The sequence below is a fragment of the Zootoca vivipara genome, chromosome 15 (assembly GCF_963506605.1).
Source record: "Zootoca vivipara chromosome 15, rZooViv1.1, whole genome shotgun sequence".
NCBI classification, from domain to species: domain Eukaryota; kingdom Metazoa; phylum Chordata; class Lepidosauria; order Squamata; family Lacertidae; genus Zootoca; species Zootoca vivipara.
Genome location: NC_083290.1, coordinates 23,608,085 through 23,630,065, shown reverse-complemented (window position 1 = coordinate 23,630,065; position 21,981 = coordinate 23,608,085). Strand labels below are relative to the sequence as shown.

Here is a 21,981-nt window from a genome sequence, read left to right as displayed (position 1 = left end):
ACACAAACTCTCTCTCTCTCTCTCTTTCTTTCTTTCTTTCTTTGGCAATCACTCGTAGCTGTGTAAGATTGTCTTCCATAAACACGGTTTTAACAAGGAGTCCGTAAGTGACTGTGGAGGCCAGTTCTGGATCCACACGTCCTTCCACAGTGGGGACATTGGTTTCCAGATGGGAGTTGATCACGGTGTGGATTTCCCAAGCATGCCTTCCTCTTAGCACGTTTCTCCCTTGCATCCTGAGTTTGAGTGTCTTCAAAGCCCATGACACCTTTGGTAAAGGCTGTTCTCCAACTGGAGCACTCGCAGGCCAGTGTTTCCCAGTTGTCAGTGTTTATACTACATTTTTTAAGATTTGCCTTGAGATAGTCTTTAAACCTCTTTTGTTGACCACCAGCATTACGCTTTCCATTTTTAAGTTCAGAATAGAGTAGTTGCTTTGGAAGACAATCATCAGGCATCTCAAAACATGACCAGTCCAACGAAGTTGTTGTTGAAGAGTCATTGCTTCAACACTGGTGATCTTTGCTTCTTCCAGTACACTGGTATTAGTTCACCTGTCTCCCAAGTGATGTGTAAAAATTTTCGGAGACACCGTTGATAAACTCTTTTGATGAGTTGGAGCCTCCCTCGCTGTCCACCCTTCCTCCAGCCCAGGGAGATGCTGCAGCTAATTCATTGCCCAGTCTTACTTTATACCTAATGTGATCCCTCCATTGCTAACAGCCTCAGATAGCAGCTGAGATGCATTATGGAAAACGGTTCCTAATAAAGCAGGAAACGCTAATAGTGGGCAGAAATAAAAACTGATTTCACCCTTCTCCCTTTCCCTCAGCCTGCATTTACAGTGCTTTTATGTTTTGCTTTTGTTTTGAGTTCTTATTCTACTGTGCATTATTCACCTGCGTGAAACTCGTTGAAAATAATGCTCAGTCCTTCTCTCCCATTTGGTAGCTTTCCCTCAAAGAGAATTAAGACCCCATGTTACATGGCAACGTGTGCATTACAGCAGGGTACTGACACCATTTTTAGGAGCAAAGTAGCTTTGGGGAGGCATTTAGCGCAGTGAAGAAGTGTTGGGAGGGGCAGGGGTGCAAAAACCTTTCTCCACAAGCCAGTTCCCGTCTCCAGATTGTCTCCCAGCTGCTTCTCTCCCCCAGCTGCATAAGTGTCCTCAGATACACATCTGAAACCCAGAGTGGGGGTAGGGACAGCTTGGGGAAGGGGAAGAATAATACCTGTTGGAAAAAGGATTAAATGCCATCTCCCATGGTCTCGCACTTGCTCCCCTGCTGCAAGTTGCTGACCTTGGCCAATGTAACACAGGATTCTGCAACCTGGCACCCTCCAGATTTTCTGGGCTACAGCCCCCATTTATTATCCCTGTCCATTGGCCAAAACATCTGGAGGGCATGAAGCTGAGAAAGGCTGGTGTGACATGTAGAAACCAGCTTTTGATTTGTCCTGAAGGAACTCTTGTTTTGGTGCTGTTGGGAGATCTCCTTCCCTTGCAAATCAATCCTCTGATGAAGCCACAATGGTCAAACTAGTTTAGATTTCTAGGGAAGAGGTATTCTGTATGGCATGGAATGGTGGCCACTTCTCTCCGGTAAATTGCTCCTGCTTATTTCCTTCTCGTTGCTAAAGGAAGCGCTGCACTGCTGCTCAGTGGTCCTTCTTACACAGCAGCCCGGGAAGCTGTCAACCCGTGTTCTGAAGCCTGGGTGACTGTAGCAGCAGCTGTCAGAACCAATAGCTGAGGCATGTGAAGAAAGCCCCCTGCCTGCACTCTCAGTAATGCTGCTTATTAGCATCCTCAGCCTCCAGCAGTATCTGGTCTCTCCTGACAGCAGAAAGAAGTTGCATTGAAGAAAAGTTGCAGGAGCCACTAAGTCATGGGTAGGCAAACTAAGGCCCGGGGGCCGGATCCAGCCCAATCACCTTCTAAATCCAGCCCACGGATGGTCCGGGAATCAGCGTGTTTTTAGAATGTGCCCTTTTATTTAAAATGCATCTCTGGGTTATTTGTGAGGCATAGGAATTCGTTCATTTTTTCCCTTCAAAATATAGTCCGGCCCCCCACAAGGTCTGAGGGACAGTGGACCGGCCCCCTGCTGAAAACATTTGCTGACTCCTACACTAAGTCTTCCTTGCTGTGAGATGAGGCCAGGCATGGCACTGCCAGAAAATGGGTGTGTCAGGCGGATGCAAGCAACTCCCTTGGCTGGTTGCCCAGGAAAGCACAAAGACAAGGAATGTTTCTTACCATCTGCTTTTTATTCAATAATTGCAGAGAGAGGCTTTAGAATCCAACCTCTTGGATAATGGAGTTGTTCCGAGTGAATCTCCACCCCATCCGTCTCTCCCACTTCCTCATGTGTCAGCCCTACAGGTGTTGGCAAGTGCCCTCTGCCTTTGAGCTCTTTGTTCTCCTACTTTCAAGGCTCGCCAGGTTCTGGAAGAGTCTTTGTGTGTCTGGAATGCTTTCTAAAGACACTATGCCTCACTGGTGCTTCCTCTTCTTCCTTCTTCCTCCTCCTCTCCCATTATTTCCCAGTTTTTCCCCTCATCTGCCTCTGAGCTGTGACCTCCCTCAAACTCTGAGACTGAAAGGGGCCCTCCATGAGTGTTTGTAGGTAGCATTCAGACAGCTGTTGCTGCAGTCATCCAGAGACATCACAACATAAAGCGGCTGATTCACAGGGTGTCATATGCACCGGAACAGTATTTTCCTAGCAACATAAAAGCAACATTTGTCTTGGTTTGTGGGAACCACTCATTATCCATGATGGAAGGACTTTTAAATCCACACAGGGAATTGTTCATTGTTTTCCTTATGACATTTGGTGTCAATAAACTTTAGCAAAGCACAATTCAAGGAAAGGTCCCAACTGCCTAGGGATTTACATGTTTACCCATCAACCTCAGGGGAGCTGAACCTCCCCAGGAAGCTCTGAGCACTGAATCCCTGACAGCTGGGCCTGCCAGGAGGTTCCACGTAAGCCACAGAAATCCCAAGGCTTTCTTGCTAAGAGACAGTGGAGCATGTTTGCAAAAGGAGCAGGGAGGTATTTGCTGGAAAAAAAGAAAAAGAAAGAAAAAACTTCCAATTAATCACACGGCAAAGAAAGGAAATCATTAAAATTGCAGATGGCTAGATTAGGTAATTAGAATGTAGGCTAAAGCAGATGTTTGTAATTAACTGTTTATTTCATTGACAGAAACCCTGATTGTACCAATGGATTGTGGCACTTCTTTTTACTGTGTTAAATTTGGGGGCAAAGATATAGTTGATGTTGTTTCTATATCTATCTCTATATATACACCTCCGTTTGAGAGATCTCCAAGTGTGGTTTCCTAGGAAATGCAGGATTTATGCTCACAGAGTTTGTTAGAACAGCCTCGTTCACCTTTGGGCTTTATTCTGATGGAACTTTTACTTAAGGTTTCAAACTACACATCCATGGTTTGAGAGTGAAAATTGCGATGAATGGGCTGTAGATTGTTTCACCCATTCAATAACTCAGATGTGTAGTCCCGTTCTTGTGCATGACATTTTACAAAGTAAATGAGGATGGGTCTCTGCCCCTACAAGCTTACATTTAACACAGGGCAGATATCCCCTTTACTCTAGGAATGGCAGCTGAATGCATCACTATTGAAAAGCCTCTGCTCTCTAGTGAAATGGTGTGGTGGCTTGTGATAGCTCATGTTTTGTTCATATATGCAATTCCACACCCTTTGCCACAGTCAATGAATGACCAGTGTGCAGGAGTAAAGCGGCTCAATGCTCTTAGAGGGGAGGAAGAAATATTCCCCACTATTCAGTTTCTTTACTTTTTAATACAGTTTCCAGAAGGAGGTTCTTTGGCCTCATCTCCTAATGATTTTGGCTAAGCTCTGGAACAGAAGAAGAGGAAGGCTCTGCCCCAATCCCCAGATTGCTTTTTGCTATAATTCATTAGCACTCTTTACAACAGACAAGGGACAAAAATTAAAACACACCACCCATGATACAATATGCTATAATAAGCAAACGAGCGGAGGTTTGCAAAAGGGCTATTAATGTCAAAAAGAAAAAAAGATGAGGTTTTTCTAAAGGGTTGGAGATTTGATCTGAGGTTTTGAGTGGGAAGAGATGAGGGGAATGTATTTCATACCAAGTGGGTGGCAGGAAAGCCCTGAGGATCCACACAATAGCCTTCTTATGGAGAAATACTACTTAATTGTCTGCGGCATCTGCCATATGAACAGAATCACAAATTGCTTTATTGCATTAAATAAGACTACAGATAAATAGTGGCAGAGGGAGTTGGCAATTAAGAGACCCAGACGGAAGTAGGAAATATGGTTTTCAGGCGAGAGTTGGAACAAGCTGGGATCCGATGAGCCAGAAGGGAACAGGGGAGGCTTCTGCAGATGGCAGGCTTCACCAAGAAGATGTTCCTGGGCATTCCTCATGTTGAGATCGAGAAGAAAGTAAATGGTGGAGAAGGCAGAGAACGTCAGTTTAGTTTGCATTTAAAGACCAACCTGCCTGACTCTCACTTCTTGAAATAATATGTGAAATGAAACATAGCCATCCTTTAGAATTCATACTCTTGAATTTTACAGTGCAGTTCTCCAGCCCAGTAATGTGTACAAAATGCATGTAATAAGGCAGGTGTGGGACACAGGTGGCACTGTGGTCTAACCCACTGAGCCTCTTGGGCTTGCCATTCGGAAGGTCGGTGGTTCAAATCTGTGCAATGTGGTGAGCTCCCGTTGCTCTGTCCCAGCTTCTGCCAACCTAGCAGTTTGAAAGCACACCAGCACGAGTAGATAAATAGGTACCGCTGTGGTGGGAAGGTAAATGACGTTTCCATGCTCTCTGGCACTCATCACGGTCTTCTGTGCACCAGAAGTGGTTTAGTCATGCTGGCCACATGACCCAGAAAAGCTGTCTGCGGACAAACACCAGCCCTCTCGACCTGAAAGTGGAGGTGAGCGCTGCACCCTATAGCTGAATTCAACTGAGCTGTCTAGGGGGTCTTTTACCTTACCTTTACTAGGGTAGGGTGCATAAAAATGCACATATGACTGGAATTAACATTAAAAAATGCATTATATTAGGGGAAATTGCTTTGCAATAATATGCATATTAAGCAAAAGGGCATTTAAGCATGTCTATATTGGAAGAATTAATATATATATATAATTGCATATTATATGGCAGTCTGGAGAACTGAATTTAAACTTGGAAGAACGAGAAACTGGGTGAAACCGAAACCACTGGTCCACCTTTGGTCAGCACCAAGGTAGAGAGAAACATGCCGCGAAGAAAGGCAGTAGAATGGGTGATGGGGGTGAGTGAGAGTCATGAATTGCGAGTGCTGAAATAGGCTGTGACAGGATCAGGCCTAAAGCAGAATATGGTCCAGGAATGGAGTTCATGGGATCAAGTCCAAGGAGAAGATTTCTTTTTTAAAAAAAATAAATTAAAAAGGAGGGAAGGGAAAGAAAGAGGAACGAGAACCTCCAAGGCTCACAGGAATCCCTTAATTTATGCAAGACCAATAATCCATTTGTTTATTCATTAAAATAAATTTCATACCCTGTCATCTCATAATGGAGCACCTTGCAGTAACCTGCAGTAGAATAACAAAAGCAATATTTTCCAGAAAAGCAGCAAGATAAATAGAAGCACAACGAACACCACTGCCCAGCGGCGGAGCTTCATGCTGTGGCACCGGGGGAGCAGAGAGCAGGCGGGGGTGGGGCTGGCGTGTACCCTGGGGGTGTGGCACGCCGCCTGTGAGGGCATGGTGCCCTGCGCAGGTGGGGGAGCGACAGCGATGGCACCCCACCGGGATCACGCTGCTGGGGGCGGTGCACTCCCCCCCACACACTCCTTTTCCACTGCCACTGCCCTCATTGATGGCTGGGGCTAAGGGTAAGGTTGGATGGCATGCCATCAGCTTTCCATCAACAGAGAGGTGGGATACCATTTGCAGGGGCTCCAACACAGCAGAGACTGTGCTGTGGTACAGATCCGCAGGACAGTGGAAAGGCCCGCAAGTGGGGTGAGGCGGGATGGTGGTGCTAGGGCAGTTTTGTCTCTCCCAAGGGACCTGATTCCCAGGCTCCTTAATGTACACTAGATTGGAACTGGCATTAAATGGAGAGAGAGAGAGAGAGAGAGAGAGAGAGAGAGAGAGAGAGAGAGAGAGAGAGAGAGAGAGAGAGAGAGAGAGAGAGAGACCGCTTGCCCCAGCAACACACAACAGCAGGATTTCAAGTTGGCAGTGAAGAAACCACTCAGTCCTTCAGCTCCTCAACCCTCATTGCTTTTCTGATCAAACGACAATAAAACAGAAGTGGCAGAGAAAATAGCAAATCCGTGTTTTCAATGGGAATAAACCCTGAGGCACCAATTCAGAAGCCCCAAATGGGCAGAGGAGGAACCTTGCGTGAGGATCCCATAAAGTTATTGGAGGAAGGGCAGAATAAAAATAATACCAATAGAATAAAGTTGATTTAAAAGTGAGTGTCAAAAATGGCCAGCGCCGGGACACAACTTCCGGTGTCGCTCTGCCCATCTATGGGCACCAAAAATGGCCGCCGCCGACACCGGAAGTTGCGTCTACGCACTTCCGGACATGCGTAGACGCGACTTTTGAAGCCGGCGCCAGCCATTTTCGGTGCCCATAGATGGGCAAATCAGAAAAAAAATGGCTGCCGGCAGGAGAATATAAGGGAGAATAACAAGAGACGAAGAAATACGGGGGACCGTCAGGAAACAGTATGAGAAAACGGGGGTTTCCCGGGGGAAACAGGGTACTTGGCAGCTATGGTGGTGTGAAATCTCCTCACTTGGAGAATTGAATTTGCTATGAATATGTATGAGTGGACCTGGACCTTTCAATTTTCTTGAGACTTTCTTCTGTGAACAATGATATTTTTGTTCCTCTCTCCCCTTTCTGAAATCTGAAAGAGCACCTCTGCCTAGCAGAACCCCCATACTTTGGAAATTCGTTTGAGCAGGAATGGGTAAAATTTGTTGGCCCAAGTGCTGCATTCTCTCATGGGCAATGTTCCAGGAGCAGGAGACCAGTGGTGGGTGTGGCCTAAGTGGGTGTGGCCAGACCCACCCCAGCTCCATCCATGTAAGTTAGAGGCATTACCACTGTTCAAGATCATATTACAGCCAGGGGAAATCATTCTAGGAGGGTGCAGGGCAGGGCCAGTGAAGGGTGTGGGCTGGGTAGAGTCCTAAGGGCCAGGCAGAGATGCCCAGAGGGCCACATTTGGCCTCAGGCTTGAGGTTCCCCCAACCCTGCCATAGACGGTGGCATGCAGCCACATTGAAAAATGTTCAGCGCCACCCTCTCCAGATTGCATGTGTACAGCCATTATACAGCTTCATAGAAAACTGTCCTTGATCATCCTGTCTGATAAAATTAAACAAAAAGAGACATTGGCAAACATAAAAACCACTCCTGGAATTGAAGCAAATGTTTGTAGGCTTACAAAGTCGAATATCCCAATCAATAGTGTCATATGCTTCATTAAGATCTACAAGCATCATTTGTGGTAGCTAATAAGGGATCGTTAACTGCACAGGGGAAGGGAAAAGGAGATGAAAAACGGACCAGAGACAATTAAAGTTGACAAGCCGGACTTCTGACAAGGAGGTAACAAATGGAAAGCCCACCCAAATATATTGGATGTTTTTGACCTATTACTGGCAAGCTGGATCTTGGACTATTTCACATTAATCCTGTTATTCCGCCAAACCTTGGGTATCTCTCAGGGGGTTAAAAAGCCAGAATGTTTGCAGAAAAAGCTCAAAATCAAGAGAACAGAAAACTAGAGAACGGTGTGCATCTATTGATCAAGGGCATAGCTGTCAAGTTTTCCCTTTGCTCACGAGGAAGCCTATTCAGCCTAAGGGAATTTCCCTTTTAAAAAAGGGAGAACAAGTGTTGCTTCGAAAGCGTCCAGAAATCGAGCCTTGGGGTGAGAACATCACAGAAGTGGAATAGGAAGGTGTTGACAAACCAGAACCAAAAGTATGCCCAAAATTTTGTACTGATAGATGGTCAGGGGCATGGGGAATTGGCACTAATTTCTAGGAGAAAGAAAATAGTATAAATCAGTTGTGGTGAGTTCTTGGCCCTCCAGATGTTGCTGCACTGCAACTCCCATCATCCTTGGCCTTTGGCCATGCTTGCTAGGACAGATGAGAGTTGTAGCTCAGTAACATCTGGAGGGCTAAAGGTTCCCCATTAGTATAAAGACTCAGCTGTTGGGATGCAAGGGGAGATCGTGTCCACCTTCAAGCTGATCTCTTGTGGGCCTATGATCCTCCTTTTGAGAAAGGAACATCGTTAGTTCAGGCCATTAACAAGACATTTGGGTAGTGGAGAAACAAGGGATACAAGGGTAAAGGGAAGATAATGAAACAGTATCAAATAGCAAAGTCCTAAATATAGGTGGTTTCATGTGTTACATTTAAAAATTAGGGAGCCAAGGGCTTGGAAGGTGTCTTCCTGTATTAACACTACATTCTGGAAGATGGGGGCACATTTATTTCTTGCTAAGTAGCCAGGTAAAATATTGCCTTCACAGTTTTTCTTATAGCTCTGTAAGTAAAAAGCAGAGAAGCTTTTAAAAAAATGAAACCTGAAAGTGCAGGAAAGGGATAGTTTTCCTGGGATTGGTTGGAAGGGCTTCTGCAGGCCCTCCATAATTTACAACCCTGAGTTAAGTGTTGTGGCTTGGATGTTTTCCCCATTACATATTTCCCCTCTTCCTGCAAACTGTAATGCAGAGTGCCTCTAAGCATGTGCAGAGTACATTTCTTCTTACCCCACTGGGCGTACACTTATAGGGAGGCACCAAAGAACATTCCTTAAGCAATAGAAGTCTTCCCCATAGCAAAGATTAAGAGCTTCAGCAGGGACCTGGAAGGTGCATGCCTCCTGCAGAAGCTCAAAGGAAGGCATCAACCATTTTGGGAATTAATTACATCCAGAGTTGTTTGTGCAGAATAGCTAGAGGAGAGAAATGACACAAGCAGTAGGTATTCTCAGGTATAATTGTGCTCACATGCCAGAGAAGGTGAGGTGACGCGAGGGATTTCTGAAGTGAAGACACCTCGCCGAACCCCCACACTGGTAATTGAGGAGAGACACTCTGAGGAAAGAGGTTAGTTAGGAGAAACCGAGCTTTGATAATAATAAGGAACCGACAACAATGAGAAAATGCAGGAAGTGATGATAATTAAAGGTGAAATCTTAGTCATGGCAGTGAGGAGGAGAGAGAAAATGACCAGTTAATAACTTGATGAAAAATGAAAAGAAACCAATGGGATTGGGGTTTGGGGAAAAAAAATAAGTACCACCTGAGTCTAGAGGAATAAATAGAAGTGATTAGAAGCAAATGAGTCTAAGTTGGGCTGTCAACACAGATTGGGTACTCCTTTGCCAAAGCAGTATTGTCAGGTATGAAAGTCCTGCGTGCAGGAAGGGACCTAGAGAGTTTAGTGTGACCGGGATTAGGAATAGAGGAGCTCTGGTCAACTAACCTTTACTCAGAGTAGGCCAGGGGTCAGCAACCTAAGGCCCAGGGGCCACAAGCGGCCCACAGGGGTCGTTTAACCGGCCCACAAGCCACCCCCAAACCGAGCCGCCCACTTGGTGAGTCCCCGCGCGTTGCGCTAAACTGATGCATCGTGGGGACTCGCTTCCGCGGCGCCTGAAATTGCATCTGCGCAGACACAGAACCTGGAAATTGCAGGTGTGGGCACACAATCCAGCCCACAGAGGGATCTCCGCTGGAGTGAACCGGCCCAGGCGGTAGTGAACCGACCCCTGGAGTAGGCCCATGGGAATTAATGGGCTGAAGGTACTCATGGTCATTGATTATAGTGGGTCTGCTCTAGGTAAAGGTTCATTGAATATAGGGAGACTGCCTTATACAACAGTTGTCCATCTAGCTCAGGCATCCCCAAACTTCGGCCCTCCAGATGTTTTGGACTACAATTCCCATCTTCCCCGACCACTGGTCCTGTTAGCTAGGAATCATGGGAGTTGTAGGCCAAAACATCTGGAGGGCCGCAGTTTGGGGATGCCTGATCTAGCTCAATATTGTCTACACTGACTGGTAGCAGATAATCCCCAGGGTTTCAAACAGGGATCTTTTCTAGCCCTTCCTGGAGATGCAAGAGATGTTCTACATAGGATCTTCTGCATGCAAAAGAAGCAGCTGGTCTGCCACAGAGGTAAACCCCCAAATCCATAGGATAAGATCCTTGTGGATGGAATGTCATGGGATTATTGGCTAATCACAACCCAAACACTAGGCCAGACATAGGCAACCTTCAGCCCTCCAGATGTTTTGGACTACAATTCCCATCATCCCTGACTACTGGTTCTGTTAACTAGGGTTCATGGGAGTTGTAGGCCAAAACATCTGGAGGGCTGAAGGTTGCCTATGCCTGCACTAGGCAATCACTTGGTTTATTTCAAGGGCAATCTGAACTTGTCAGTAGCCCCTGGAAGGCTACATTTATGCAGGGGGCTGCTGTAACTAGCCTCATGCCAGTGCAGAGCATCATAGCCTGGATCAGGCTGGTGTCCCTTCCAGGCCAGCACCCTGTTCTCATAGCGTCCACCCAGATGCCCCAAGCAGGACCTGAGCACAAGACCAATCTGCCTCTCCTGTGGTTTCCCACAGCCAGTAGGCAGAAGCATTACTGCCTCCGACTATCGAGGCAGAACATAGCCATTGTGACTTGTTGTTGTTTAGTCGTTTAGTCGTGTCCGACTCTTCGTGACCCCATGGACCATAGCACGCCAGGCACTCCTGTCTTGCACTGCCTCCCGCAGTTTGGTCAAACTCATGTCCGTAGCTTCGAGAACACTGTCCAACCATCTCATCCTCTGTCGTCCCCTTCTCCTTGTGCCCTCAATCTTTCCCAACATCAGGGTCTTTTCCAGGGAGTCTTCTCTTCACATGCCAGAGAAGACTAGTAGCCATTGTGACTAGTAGCCATCTATAGACTTATCCTCTAGGATAAGTGGGTAAGTAGGATAAGTAGGACAATGTGGGTGGCGCTGTGGTCTAAACCACTGAGCCTCTTGGGCTTTCCAATCAGAAGGTTGCCGGTTTGAATCCCCATGACGGGGTGAGCTCCCATTGCTCTGTCCCAGCTCCTGCCAACCTAGCACACCAGTGCAAGTAGATAAATAGGTATGGCTGTGGCAGGAAGGCAAATGATGTTTCTGTGTACTCTGGCTTCCGTCATGGTGTCCCATTGCTCCAGAAGCTGCTTAGTCATGCTGGCCACATGACCGGAAAGCTGTCTGTGGACAAATGCTGGCTCCCTCAGCCTTAAAGCAAGATGAGCGTCACAACTCCATAGTCACCTTTGACTGGACTTAACTGCCCAGGGGAAACCTTATCTCTAGGTACAATACAGGGAGGAGACCTCTTTCTCTCAATTTCCTACCATTTACACCACCACCAAAGCATTGAATCAGAAAGTAAAGTGGTGGAAGGCTGGGGGATCAGTGGATTTCACAAAGAGGACAGCATAGCCAGGAGGGAATTCTTCTCTGGCTCAGAGGAGAATTTGGATGTCACCATCCTAACTTTGCATTTGAAGTGAGCACTACGCACACCAGAGAGCTGTTATTTTCCAAGCCTGGAAATATGAGTCCCAGCCACATCACTAGTTGAAACAGGTGTTCCTATCAATCCCTCAAAAGGCCTTATCTTAGATGGCTAAATATAAGTGCTAAAGGTTGCACAGGCAGAAGTTAATACCATTGTAACTGTTGAAATCCTGGGATAAGTACAGAAATAAACTGAGCCTGGTGCATTTCTGTAGGACTCTAAATTTAATTTACAAGACGTTTTAGGAGACTTCCCCTTGGGAGTCTTACATAATGTTTTGAGATTTAAGGATTTAGTGGTGCATAACAGATACATTACTCACGAAGGGGTGAATGTTAATTCATCACACTTGATGCATGCTTGGTATGAAGAATTTCAAGTCCAGTATTCTGAATTAAGACTTGGTAAGTCGGCTGAGAAATCAACATAGTGTGAAGAGTTATTGACAAAAAGAGCCAAAGAGAAAAGGGCAATTGTCACAACTATATAATATAATCTCTGGTTTAGAGATAAAGATGCATTCTTATAAGTATCTCCAAGACTTGGGAAATGGCTCATGGGACAAGATTTGGGCAGAGATTCATATGTCAATTAGGCTATTTTCTCTTTAAGAGTGACTCAGTGCAGATCGGTGTACTTTGCAAAACATTACCCCCTACGGGGTTAAATAAGATCTTGAGTACATTTTTAGACTTTGAAAATGTCATAACGAGTGGGCAGATTTATTTATGATGTGCAGTGGAGTTATCCTTGTGTTCATCATCATTGACCAGAAGTTACATACTTCATAGGGACACAGGAAAAAGCTTTGTTCTGAGCCAGACGATTCATTCATCTAATCAAGTGCTGTCTACACTGGCTGGTAGCATCTCTTCAGGGTTTCAGACAAGGGTGATGTCGGAAATTGAATTTATGACATTTTGCATGCAAAGCCATCATTTTTTTCACCAGCCATCTCTCTCCCCCCCCCCCCCCCAATAGATCATGTAGCACTAAAATCTGATGCAAATATTTTGCATTTGAATTATTTGAATGAAAACTTTTAAGGGTCTCTTAAAATGTAGTTCCGGTTATTACTGTAAATTGTTTATTGTGTACATGTTCTACCTTGCTTTCTTTTTTTCTAAATGACAACTAAATTCATCCACAAAACAGATGTATTTTGTTTTATTTAAGCATTTTTATGTTTCCCAATCAGCTGTGTCCTCTGGGCAGTTCATGGATTGAAATCACTAAAATACATCAGCAGTACTAAAAAAAAAAAAAAAACACCATCAAATATATAAAAGCAACGCCAGTGCAAAAATTAACAAAGAGCAGCATAAACCCATTCAACAGTATCAAATCAGTAAACGGCACTAAAAAAAATCAGCACAGGGAAGACAAAATAGTTCTAAGAACTAAAAGCATGGAATTTAAAAAAGCCTAGAGGGGAAGAGAAAAATCAATTTAGAACAGTAAAATCAAATTACAGATAATAACAGCAACAAAGGAATGGCATTCGGCAGCAGAAATAAAGAATCGCCCAGTTAAAAACAATGCAGCAGCAGTATGGGTATCAAACTGCAACTCATCCCAAGACAATGGCCTTCCTCTATCCCTCTGGAGAACTTGGCATGTTTGAGCCAGGTGGCTTTCCACATGGCATTCCACAAGATTGGTGCCACAACTTAAAAGACCCTGCTTCCTAAGGGCACTTGCTGGACGTCTCTCAGGGAAGGAATCCAAGGCCAAGGCCTTGGATAATGAAGAATATGCTGGGGGAAGAAAAGCCCCAGCATATATGAATGGTTTGTTAAAGTTCAGGATATCTCTGATGTGGCTAAGCAGACAAATAAAATGCACTGAAGAAGCAACTTAGGTGTGTCTATAGAGGAAACTAGCTGTCAGATTATCTGCATTTCCCCCCCCCCCTTTATTGGGTTGGAATGGTGTCAATTTTCTTGCTGTTGCTTGTGGCTTTTTATTTTTAATTTTAAAGAAAAGGAAGAAACAGGATTCACAGCTTCCAGAGGGAGGAATCCGATGCCCACCCCCAGCACTCTGCCCTTCCCCAAAAGTAGCTGAGTCACAATAAAGAGTGTAAAATAATAAAAATAGCCAAATAAATACACCCCTGTTTCCCTCCTTCTGAATTGTTAAAAAAGGTAGCTGTGTGGTGCTGCTGCTGCATCAATTTACATTTCCAAAAACCCAGACAGCTGGCTCAGTTTAAAATGCTCTTTGGTTGGTTGATAGATCTAGCTATTTTTCTATTCCACCCTATTTTATGAATAACACATTATATTGGGTGACCAGGGCAATTTATTTATTTTTTGCTTGGCTTTTTAAAATACGGTAAGGGGTGTTTTTAATTTAAAAAATAATAAAGTAATTTGAGCTGAACATATAGGCCTATTAAAAACATGATAAATTGGATGCTTTATGCACTCCGCAATTTTCTGGCCTGGATTACACTTCCTTTCCCTACTCCAATTCTCTTCCCGGTATCTTCAGCTGTCTTCTGCCTTGTTGTTTGATGCCGTCTACGCTGTGGTGAGCGCCGTTCAGGAGCTGAACCGGAGCCAGGAGATCGGCGTCAAGCCCCTGTCCTGCGGATCTGCCCAAATCTGGCAACATGGCACCAGTTTGATGAACTATCTGAGAATGGTGAGGAAGGATTGGACATAAATGGTTTGGATGGAAGAGGGAGAGAAGTGTTGCCAGGGGGTTTAACGCTGAGCAAGGTGGGGGTGGTGGTGCGGATATTAATTTAAAAATATTTGTTGGTTTTGGGGTTTTTTTTAAAAAAATAATAATAAGTATTTTTACAAAAGCACCTCAAGGCAATGTACAACAAATAACACATGCACAAAAACCGGCATAAAACAAAACAGAAAGCTCTGAAACTTATTCACATGTTTGAAAGCAGAGTTACAATGCAACACAAATACCTTTATTGGCATTTCAAGTCAAGTCAGTGTGATAGATTTAAAAGGGACAGGAGTAAGACTGTCAAGGGTCACAAGGCACTCGATTGTTCTGCTTCACCCTGTCTATTCCCTAGAGTGATGAGTCATTAAGAACCCTTTCAGGTAGGATGGAGATTAAGAAGGAAGCCATTGAGGCAGTAATGTCCTTGTCCCTGTCCGCTTGGAGGAACCTCATTTGGCTTTCTCTCGGAGCCGTGGGTCGCAGGTCCGTCATCTTGCTCAGCATCTGTTTGCTGTGCAAAGGGCAGTCCAAGAGAATATGGTCCAGTGAGTCTGGTACTCCCTGATTGCAGGCACACAGGCGGGCTTGATCAGGAATTTGCGAGTATCTACCTGTGGTCACTGCGGATGGGAAAGGCATTTACGGTAATCTTGCGAGCATAAAAGCTCTTCATTGGGAAGGCAATAGTAGGTCTTCTAGGTAATTGGCGCAACATCCGTAAGAACTAGTTATGCCTAGGGTTCACAAAGCCGCTGCTTAATTGTTTGGCGTACGTAGCTTTTAGCACATACAATACTTCAAGTCTCTCCAGAGCAATACCCAAACTATGTATTTTGTCCTGAGTTGCTCTAACATCCCACCCACTGAAGGAGGCCATAGATTAAAATGATGGTGCCAAGCGTGCCTCCCTGGGAAAAGCATTCCACAAGTAGGGAGCCACCACTTAAAAGGCTCCTTTCTGAAGTCCCAAAGGGAGCAGGAAAACCAGGATATGTTCAGCTTGATAGAGTACCAGTTACATAGGCATCACACCTGTGAGCTACATGGGTGGGTAGGGATTCAAACCCTGGTCTCCTGGGTCACAGTCTCACACTCTAACCAATACACCACACTGGCAGTAATAGTTTCATCTGTCTACATACCTAAGGCCCTTGGTTATCTCAGTCTGTGATAACAGACAAGTCACTTGCCCTGTGCCATCTCAAGTTCACCCTGGAGTTTTGCATTCTACTGTGGGGAAACCGGCCCTGAATGTTGAGGCTGCAGACATGCCACCTAATTTTCCAAGGGGGGACAACTGAAAAGGGTTGTTGTCAGTGTCATAGTGCTTGGGCAGCAATTAGCAGCATGTGGTTTGCTGTGTTTACCATCCCTTAACATGACAGTGCTTTGTGTATTTGTGTTAACAATGCACGGTCAGGGTTTCTTCCCCCTAAATCCCGAGCAACCCAGTGGAATGTGACACAATTAAGCTCCCCACCTTCAGCAGTACAACTTCCAGCTCTAATCACAGGAGGAAGGGTGCAGTGAGAAAAGAGAACTTAGCAGTTCAGATGGAGTGAAAGACCTATTGGGATCAGGTGCTTGCCCTCGCCAAAAGCTCCCAGCCTTTCTCCCTGACACAATGGCTTTTCCTGTGCAGGAATGTGAGAGAGTGTTCTGCCACGCAACCCCAAACCTGCCTTATGAATGGCTGCACTTCCGAGATGTTAGATGAAACATATTTATTATCCTTCCAGCTTTAAAGGAGAGGGTGGGTGTTCCAGAGCAGTGTACTTGGGGATAAAAAGCAATAGTCCATATTTGGCGCTGCAACTCACCCTCTCTTGGACAGGTAGAATTGGAAGGTCTCACCGGCCACATAGAATTCAACAGCAAAGGTCAACGATCAAACTATGCCCTGAAGATCCTGCAGTATACCAGGAATGGCTTCAGACAGGTAAGGAAATGTCTACTCCAATTAACACTTTGGTTTAGGTTGGTTTGTCCTTCAAAGTCATGATGTTGCTTCTGTCATGATGCCCATGAATATGGGATTATTCTCTGCTCTTTGGTTTTAGGTTAGTCGCACCTGTCCCTTAAAGAAGGTTAAATATGTACAGAGATGGTTGTGAACCCATAGCTGGCAGGGTGTTCTAAGGAGGGGAGGGGATATGAGGGCCTTTTCTGCAGCATCATTCAACTTTGGATTGTCCTCCCAGGAACCATCCGCCTGGCTTTTTGCAGAGCTGTTTAAGACTCACTTACTCCAACAAGAATTATTTGCACCTGAGCAGATGATAATTTGCCCCAATGCTCTTGATAGGGTTGTTTGTGCTGTTTTACAATGTTGCCTTTTATTATTACTTCACTGCAATTTATGGGCCAATTTGAAACAATGAGAAAGCTGGGAGATTAAGGCCACAGTCCTATACTAATACAGTATATGCAGGAGCAAGTCCCATTGATTCTAATGGGGTTTATTTCCAAGATGACTTGTTTAGGATTGCAATGTAAAATGTATTTGCAATAAACAGATAAACAAAGGACTTGATATGTTTATGGAAGTAGTTAGGTTTTGTGCAAGGTCAAAAAGAACATGGGGGGAAGGGTGTCTTGGTGGGGAGTGGTAACTAGTCGGCTATATGCACAACCAAAGTAAAAAGTAAAAACACTATTAAAAGTGGCTGTGGAATGAGTTCATCGCTTTTGAATTATGTACTTCTCAGCTCACACTCTTGGCCACTATGACTGCATTCATATGGCAGTTTATTCCACTTTCATGATGTTTCCCTAGCTGTTAACTTCTGCATTATATTTGAGCTTTCACATGACATAAAAGCAACTTCTGAGTGTAGTGGAATATAATGAAAGCTTAGTGCTCATTTCTATGTTATATGCTTCCAGAAAAACAAAAAGGAAATGTTTGCAATTAGCAGTGAGATGAGCACTAAACTTTAACATCATGTGACATCTCAAATATAATGTGGAAATTAACAGGGGAACATCATGAAAATGATAGAAATAGCCCTGTGAATGCAGACATAGATCGTCTAGAGCAGCTGGTGTGCCACGACGTGTGGCGAGGAGAAGGGCGATTTGGGGAGAAGGGCAATCCCCAAAGCGAAGAAGACCTCAGGCCTGGCAGCTAGGCCTCTTCCCCACTCGCACCCCGCGCCGTCTCCTAGCAACCGACCGTCGGTGGCGCTGATTGGCCGCCGCCATTTTCAAACAGTTTTTTTTTTTTTTTGCCGAGGCGGCCGGGCGGCCCTCCTCCCTCAGCCGCCGCCATTAACCATTCTCGTCCCGGGCTTAAGCGGAGGCGAGTCTGGTCTCGCCCGGCATGGAGAGCGGCCCTCTGGCTGAGAAGCCCCCTCTGAGGAGGAAGGGGAGGCGGCGGCAGCAGCAGCAGTAAGCGGTGAGGCCCGGCGCTGCCGCGGGGGGAGCGCCTGTGAGGCGCAGCGACGGCGGCGCGCTTCTATTCGAGACCCCCGGAGGGGCCCGGCAGGCCTCCTCCTCCTCCTCCTCAACCACCTCCTCCTGCGGGCGGTAAGTGCCCCCTCCCACCCCTGCCCTGGGTCCTTAGGGTGAGGGGCGGGTGATGAATAAATTCATGGTAATAGGAATAATAGTAATTGACGAGGGGGGCAGGCGGTGTGAGGTGCTGGGGGTGTTGACCCCCTCCCCAATATTATTCGCTTCAAAAGGAGGGGGGCGTAAGAGCCTTCAGCCCCCTACCCATCACAGGGACGATCCAATTGCATCACCACCACCACAATCATTATTGATTACAGTACTATTGAACCCCAGGCCCAGTTTTCTCCCCGAAAAGGGGAGGGCGGCACAGAGTTGGTGTGCCTCGTGATTTTTTTCATGGAACAAGTGTGCCGTGGCCCAAAAAAGGTTGAGAAACACTGGTCTAGAGGAGCAAAAGATTTTACTGCTTCTCTGAACATGAGACAAAACTTTATAAAGATCAGAGAACATGAATCCTCAGCAAGATCCCATCTTAGAGCCGTGATAGACTTTGCCACTCCAAAAGCACAGAGCAATTTTGGAAATTGTAGCAGTTCCGATGCCTAATCTTTGGAAGCACGGCAGTGCTGTCCAGATGGGCACATAGGAACATTCCTAGAGCAGGGGCATCTCCTTCGTCAGTGGGGTTAAGTTTGACCATTTTTTTAGGAAACCCAGAGTAGGAAAGCAAATACAAGATTTTCTCAGTGGGTCCGTCGTCCATCCGTCTGTCTGTCTCTTGTCTTTTGCTTGGAGTAAAACCCGATAGCCTAGGAAAAGCTCCCGGCAGTGGTAACTTAAGCAGTGTGTGTGTGTGTGTGTGTGGAATTAGCAGCATATGACTGCCTGCAGTGCTGATCCATCTTTGTTTCCTTTTCTTCAAGAAGCTCTTTATCCTTCCAGCTTAACAAGCGCTGCTTTTCAGAGAGTGGCTTTGGGGAGGGAATTACAGAATTTGCTCCATTGCGCAAAGTTGTCGGCAGCTTCCGTGATCTTTTAAGCAGAATGTAGGCAAAGTGGCTTGTTCTAGGGAAAACTCTTTTTACTCCCCCACCCCCACCCCAACCTAGGATTGTGCAGCTTCAGATTCCTCCTCTAAGAAATCTCCATACCTGTCAGCTTGCCATAAATTGCAACTTATTCACGATCTTCTGTGTTTGCGGGTCCAGGCGCAGTGCAGCCACAGGTGGTGGGGTCAAGGCATGATGAAGTTGCAATAAGTACAGGACAGCCAACTGGGATTTAAACAGGCCATGACAGGGGGCAATAAGTACTGGGGCCATTCCAGGGTAGACACAACTTTTGTGGGCAGAGGAGCACCAATAGCCCATGCTCTTTATCTGGGCTGGAGGAAGACACCACCCATACGCCATGGTGGCTGCACCAATGTGGAAAGAGTGGGTGGCATAATCCACAGGTCATGGCCACAGGCACAGAGGACCTTTCTCAGAACTGCTGTGAACTGCCACCTTGATAAGCAGTCTCTTTTGGCATGCATGAAGTGAGGGCCAGGGCCTGTGGACCTACAGGCCAGAAACTTCCTAATGTCAATCACCTGGCAAGGCCCAGAATGAGGAGAACCTTGCAAACACAGCACCATCTCTGTACCATACTGGTCGGTTTTGGGAAACCTAACCCACATCCTTAGTAAAGGGTAGGAACAGGGTAGAACAGAGTTAACAGATAACATTCCATATTGCATCATTAGGAAGACCTTTCTGATGCTAAGAGCTGTTTGACAGTGGAATGGACTACCTTGGAAGGTGGGGGAGTCTCCGTCACTTTCCAAACAGAGGTTGGATGACCACATGTCGGAGATTCTTTAGCTATGATTCCTGCATTGCAGGGGGTTGGTCTAGATGACCCTCATGACCTTTCCAACTTTACAGTTCTATATTTCTGTAAAGCCTTAAAAGTGCTTTCTTTCAGAAATCTCTTTGCAACTTTGTTAGACAACTCAAGAGTCAAAATCTGTTGTTTTCATAATTCCTTGCTGCCCATCTTGGACAAACCTGATTCACAGCTTCCTCTTGCTGTAGCTGTGAGTTGGCATTCCTAGTGGAAAAAGTTGCCTTTTGCCATGACAGTCCATTAACTAGCATCCTTTTTAGTAGCCAAGCCACACCAATGCTAAAGGGAGGTTTTCGACAAGGGGGCAGCATGGTTCATAAGAATGCCTTTCATCCACTTTCTGTTGGCTGCCTTCCCATCTGTTTGGCTTTCCTTCCTTGGCAGCATCTCAGTACAGCCCATCATTCTCTGTTCAGATGGTAGCCCGGATGCCTTTAGAGCCTATCAAATTATTAATAACAACCTTATAATGCTTTACATATTCAAAGTGCTGAGCAAACACGAGCTCTCTGCCATGTAGTTATGTGTTACTGTGAGTTAAATAATGCAGTTAGCTGATAAATAATAGAGGAGCGAGAATAGTGAGGCAAGAAGAAAGAAGGTACTGAGGCAGGGAAAATTTGCAGCTGAGATCTTCTAAAATAACACGGAGAAGTCACACAGCACAAACCCAGTGCCTTCGTCTGCCTTCTGCCACATTAGGATCATCCAAGGGATCTATTTTGCATGTGCCACACCCCTGAACCATTGCAGGTGGCTCTAAAAACACAAAGCCTTCATGGTGATGGTACAACAATTGTGGACCTCCTTGCCCAAGAAGGTGTGTATGATATGCTCCCTGCTGACCTTCATGCCATAGATGGATTTTAAAGAAAGGGTTGTTAAGTTGGAATATTTATCCTTTCTTAATGGAATAAATGGGTTCAAGGAAGAAATGATAAAGACTCCAACTAATAACCCTTTCTTTAAAACCCACCTACAGCATGAAATCTGTAAATGACTATTAAGACAGCCTTACTATGGAGCAGAACATAAAGTGAACGAATATACATGGCAGCACTATTCTCAGCACACCATCTTAAATGTGGAGTGGATGGGAGAGCTATCCATGGTGCTGAAAGCTGCTGCCTGGGGGCTTGAAGCTGTCTCTTGACAGCTTTGCTGCATGTGCTATTGGGTTGGGAGGGATTTTGCAAATGTCACCTAGTTGCTTATTTGCACAAACATATGGGTGGCTGCAGACAAGTCTGCACATAGTGCGCTCCCTCCAGGCCATGACTAGCCAATTGTATGCATCTGCTGTGTCATGTGTTGGGTTTGGCTTTAAGCGCACATTAAGGACACAGGAAGGGCCCCACTGAACAAAGCTATAAATAGTATTAATAATTGATTGATTGATTGATTGATTGAGTGAGTGATTGAATTAATATTCTACCCTTCCTCCCCAAGGAGCCCAGTGCAGCAAACCGATATAAAATTTAAAAACAAAGAGCAAAGCAAAAACATTCCAGGACAGATTTTAAAAATTCTAAAAACAATTTACAAATGAAAACATTCTAACAGCAATTACAATTTAAAATATACTACCATCCACAGATCCTCAGCCACCAAACACCTGGGTAAACAGGGATGTTTGAAAATTCCTCCTGAAAGTTAATAATGATGGGGACAGCCATTCTGCAACTGGGGAGCCACCACTGAAAAGGCCTTGTCACGGATCAGTGCCAACCAGGCAACACCACCAGTTTAGTCCAACATCCTTTTCCCCACATGATTAAAACAATTTGGGACATAGGAGCGGTAGCAAGAAAGTGTTCTTCAAATAGTCGTTAGCTGGTAGTACCAGTGAAAGACTATTTGAAGAACGTTTTGTTTGTTTTGTTTGTTCCAAGCGACGAGAGCAAACATTATATGTTTATGAGTATCTCCAGGCTTGGTTATGCACATTGCACTTTAGTTTGCTCATTGTCCAGGAAGTTTATGACTTTATATACTTGTTTTAGTAAAATTGTCCTTCATATTCATAGCCAGTTCTGGTGTTGTTGGTTGGTTTTTTAAATTTGTATACCACCCTATACCCACAGGTCTCAGGGCAGTTCACAATATAAAATCACAATATAAATATAAAATATAAAAACACAAAATACATAATCAAAATAAAAACAATAACACCCCCAATAATGCCCCCCAATAACACCCCAAAACAAATTTTAAAAGGGCATTGGATGTCAAAAAGCCATATAATACAAACCAGCAAGTTCAGGTGTAAACAGGACTTAAAAT

The 21,981-nt window shown here is 45.2% G+C and overlaps 1 protein-coding gene across 1 annotated transcript in view; it reads left to right on the top strand.

Annotated features, from left to right (window-relative positions):
• GRIK4 (glutamate ionotropic receptor kainate type subunit 4) overlaps positions 1–21,981 on the top strand; it is a 444,259-nt gene that overhangs the window by 349,387 nt on the left and 72,891 nt on the right. The window contains exons 9-10 of the mRNA XM_035139827.2: positions 14,155–14,307; positions 16,187–16,291. Of these exons, the coding sequence (XP_034995718.1) occupies positions 14,155–14,307; positions 16,187–16,291 (258 nt within the window). The remainder of the gene's footprint in view (positions 1–14,154; positions 14,308–16,186; positions 16,292–21,981) is intronic.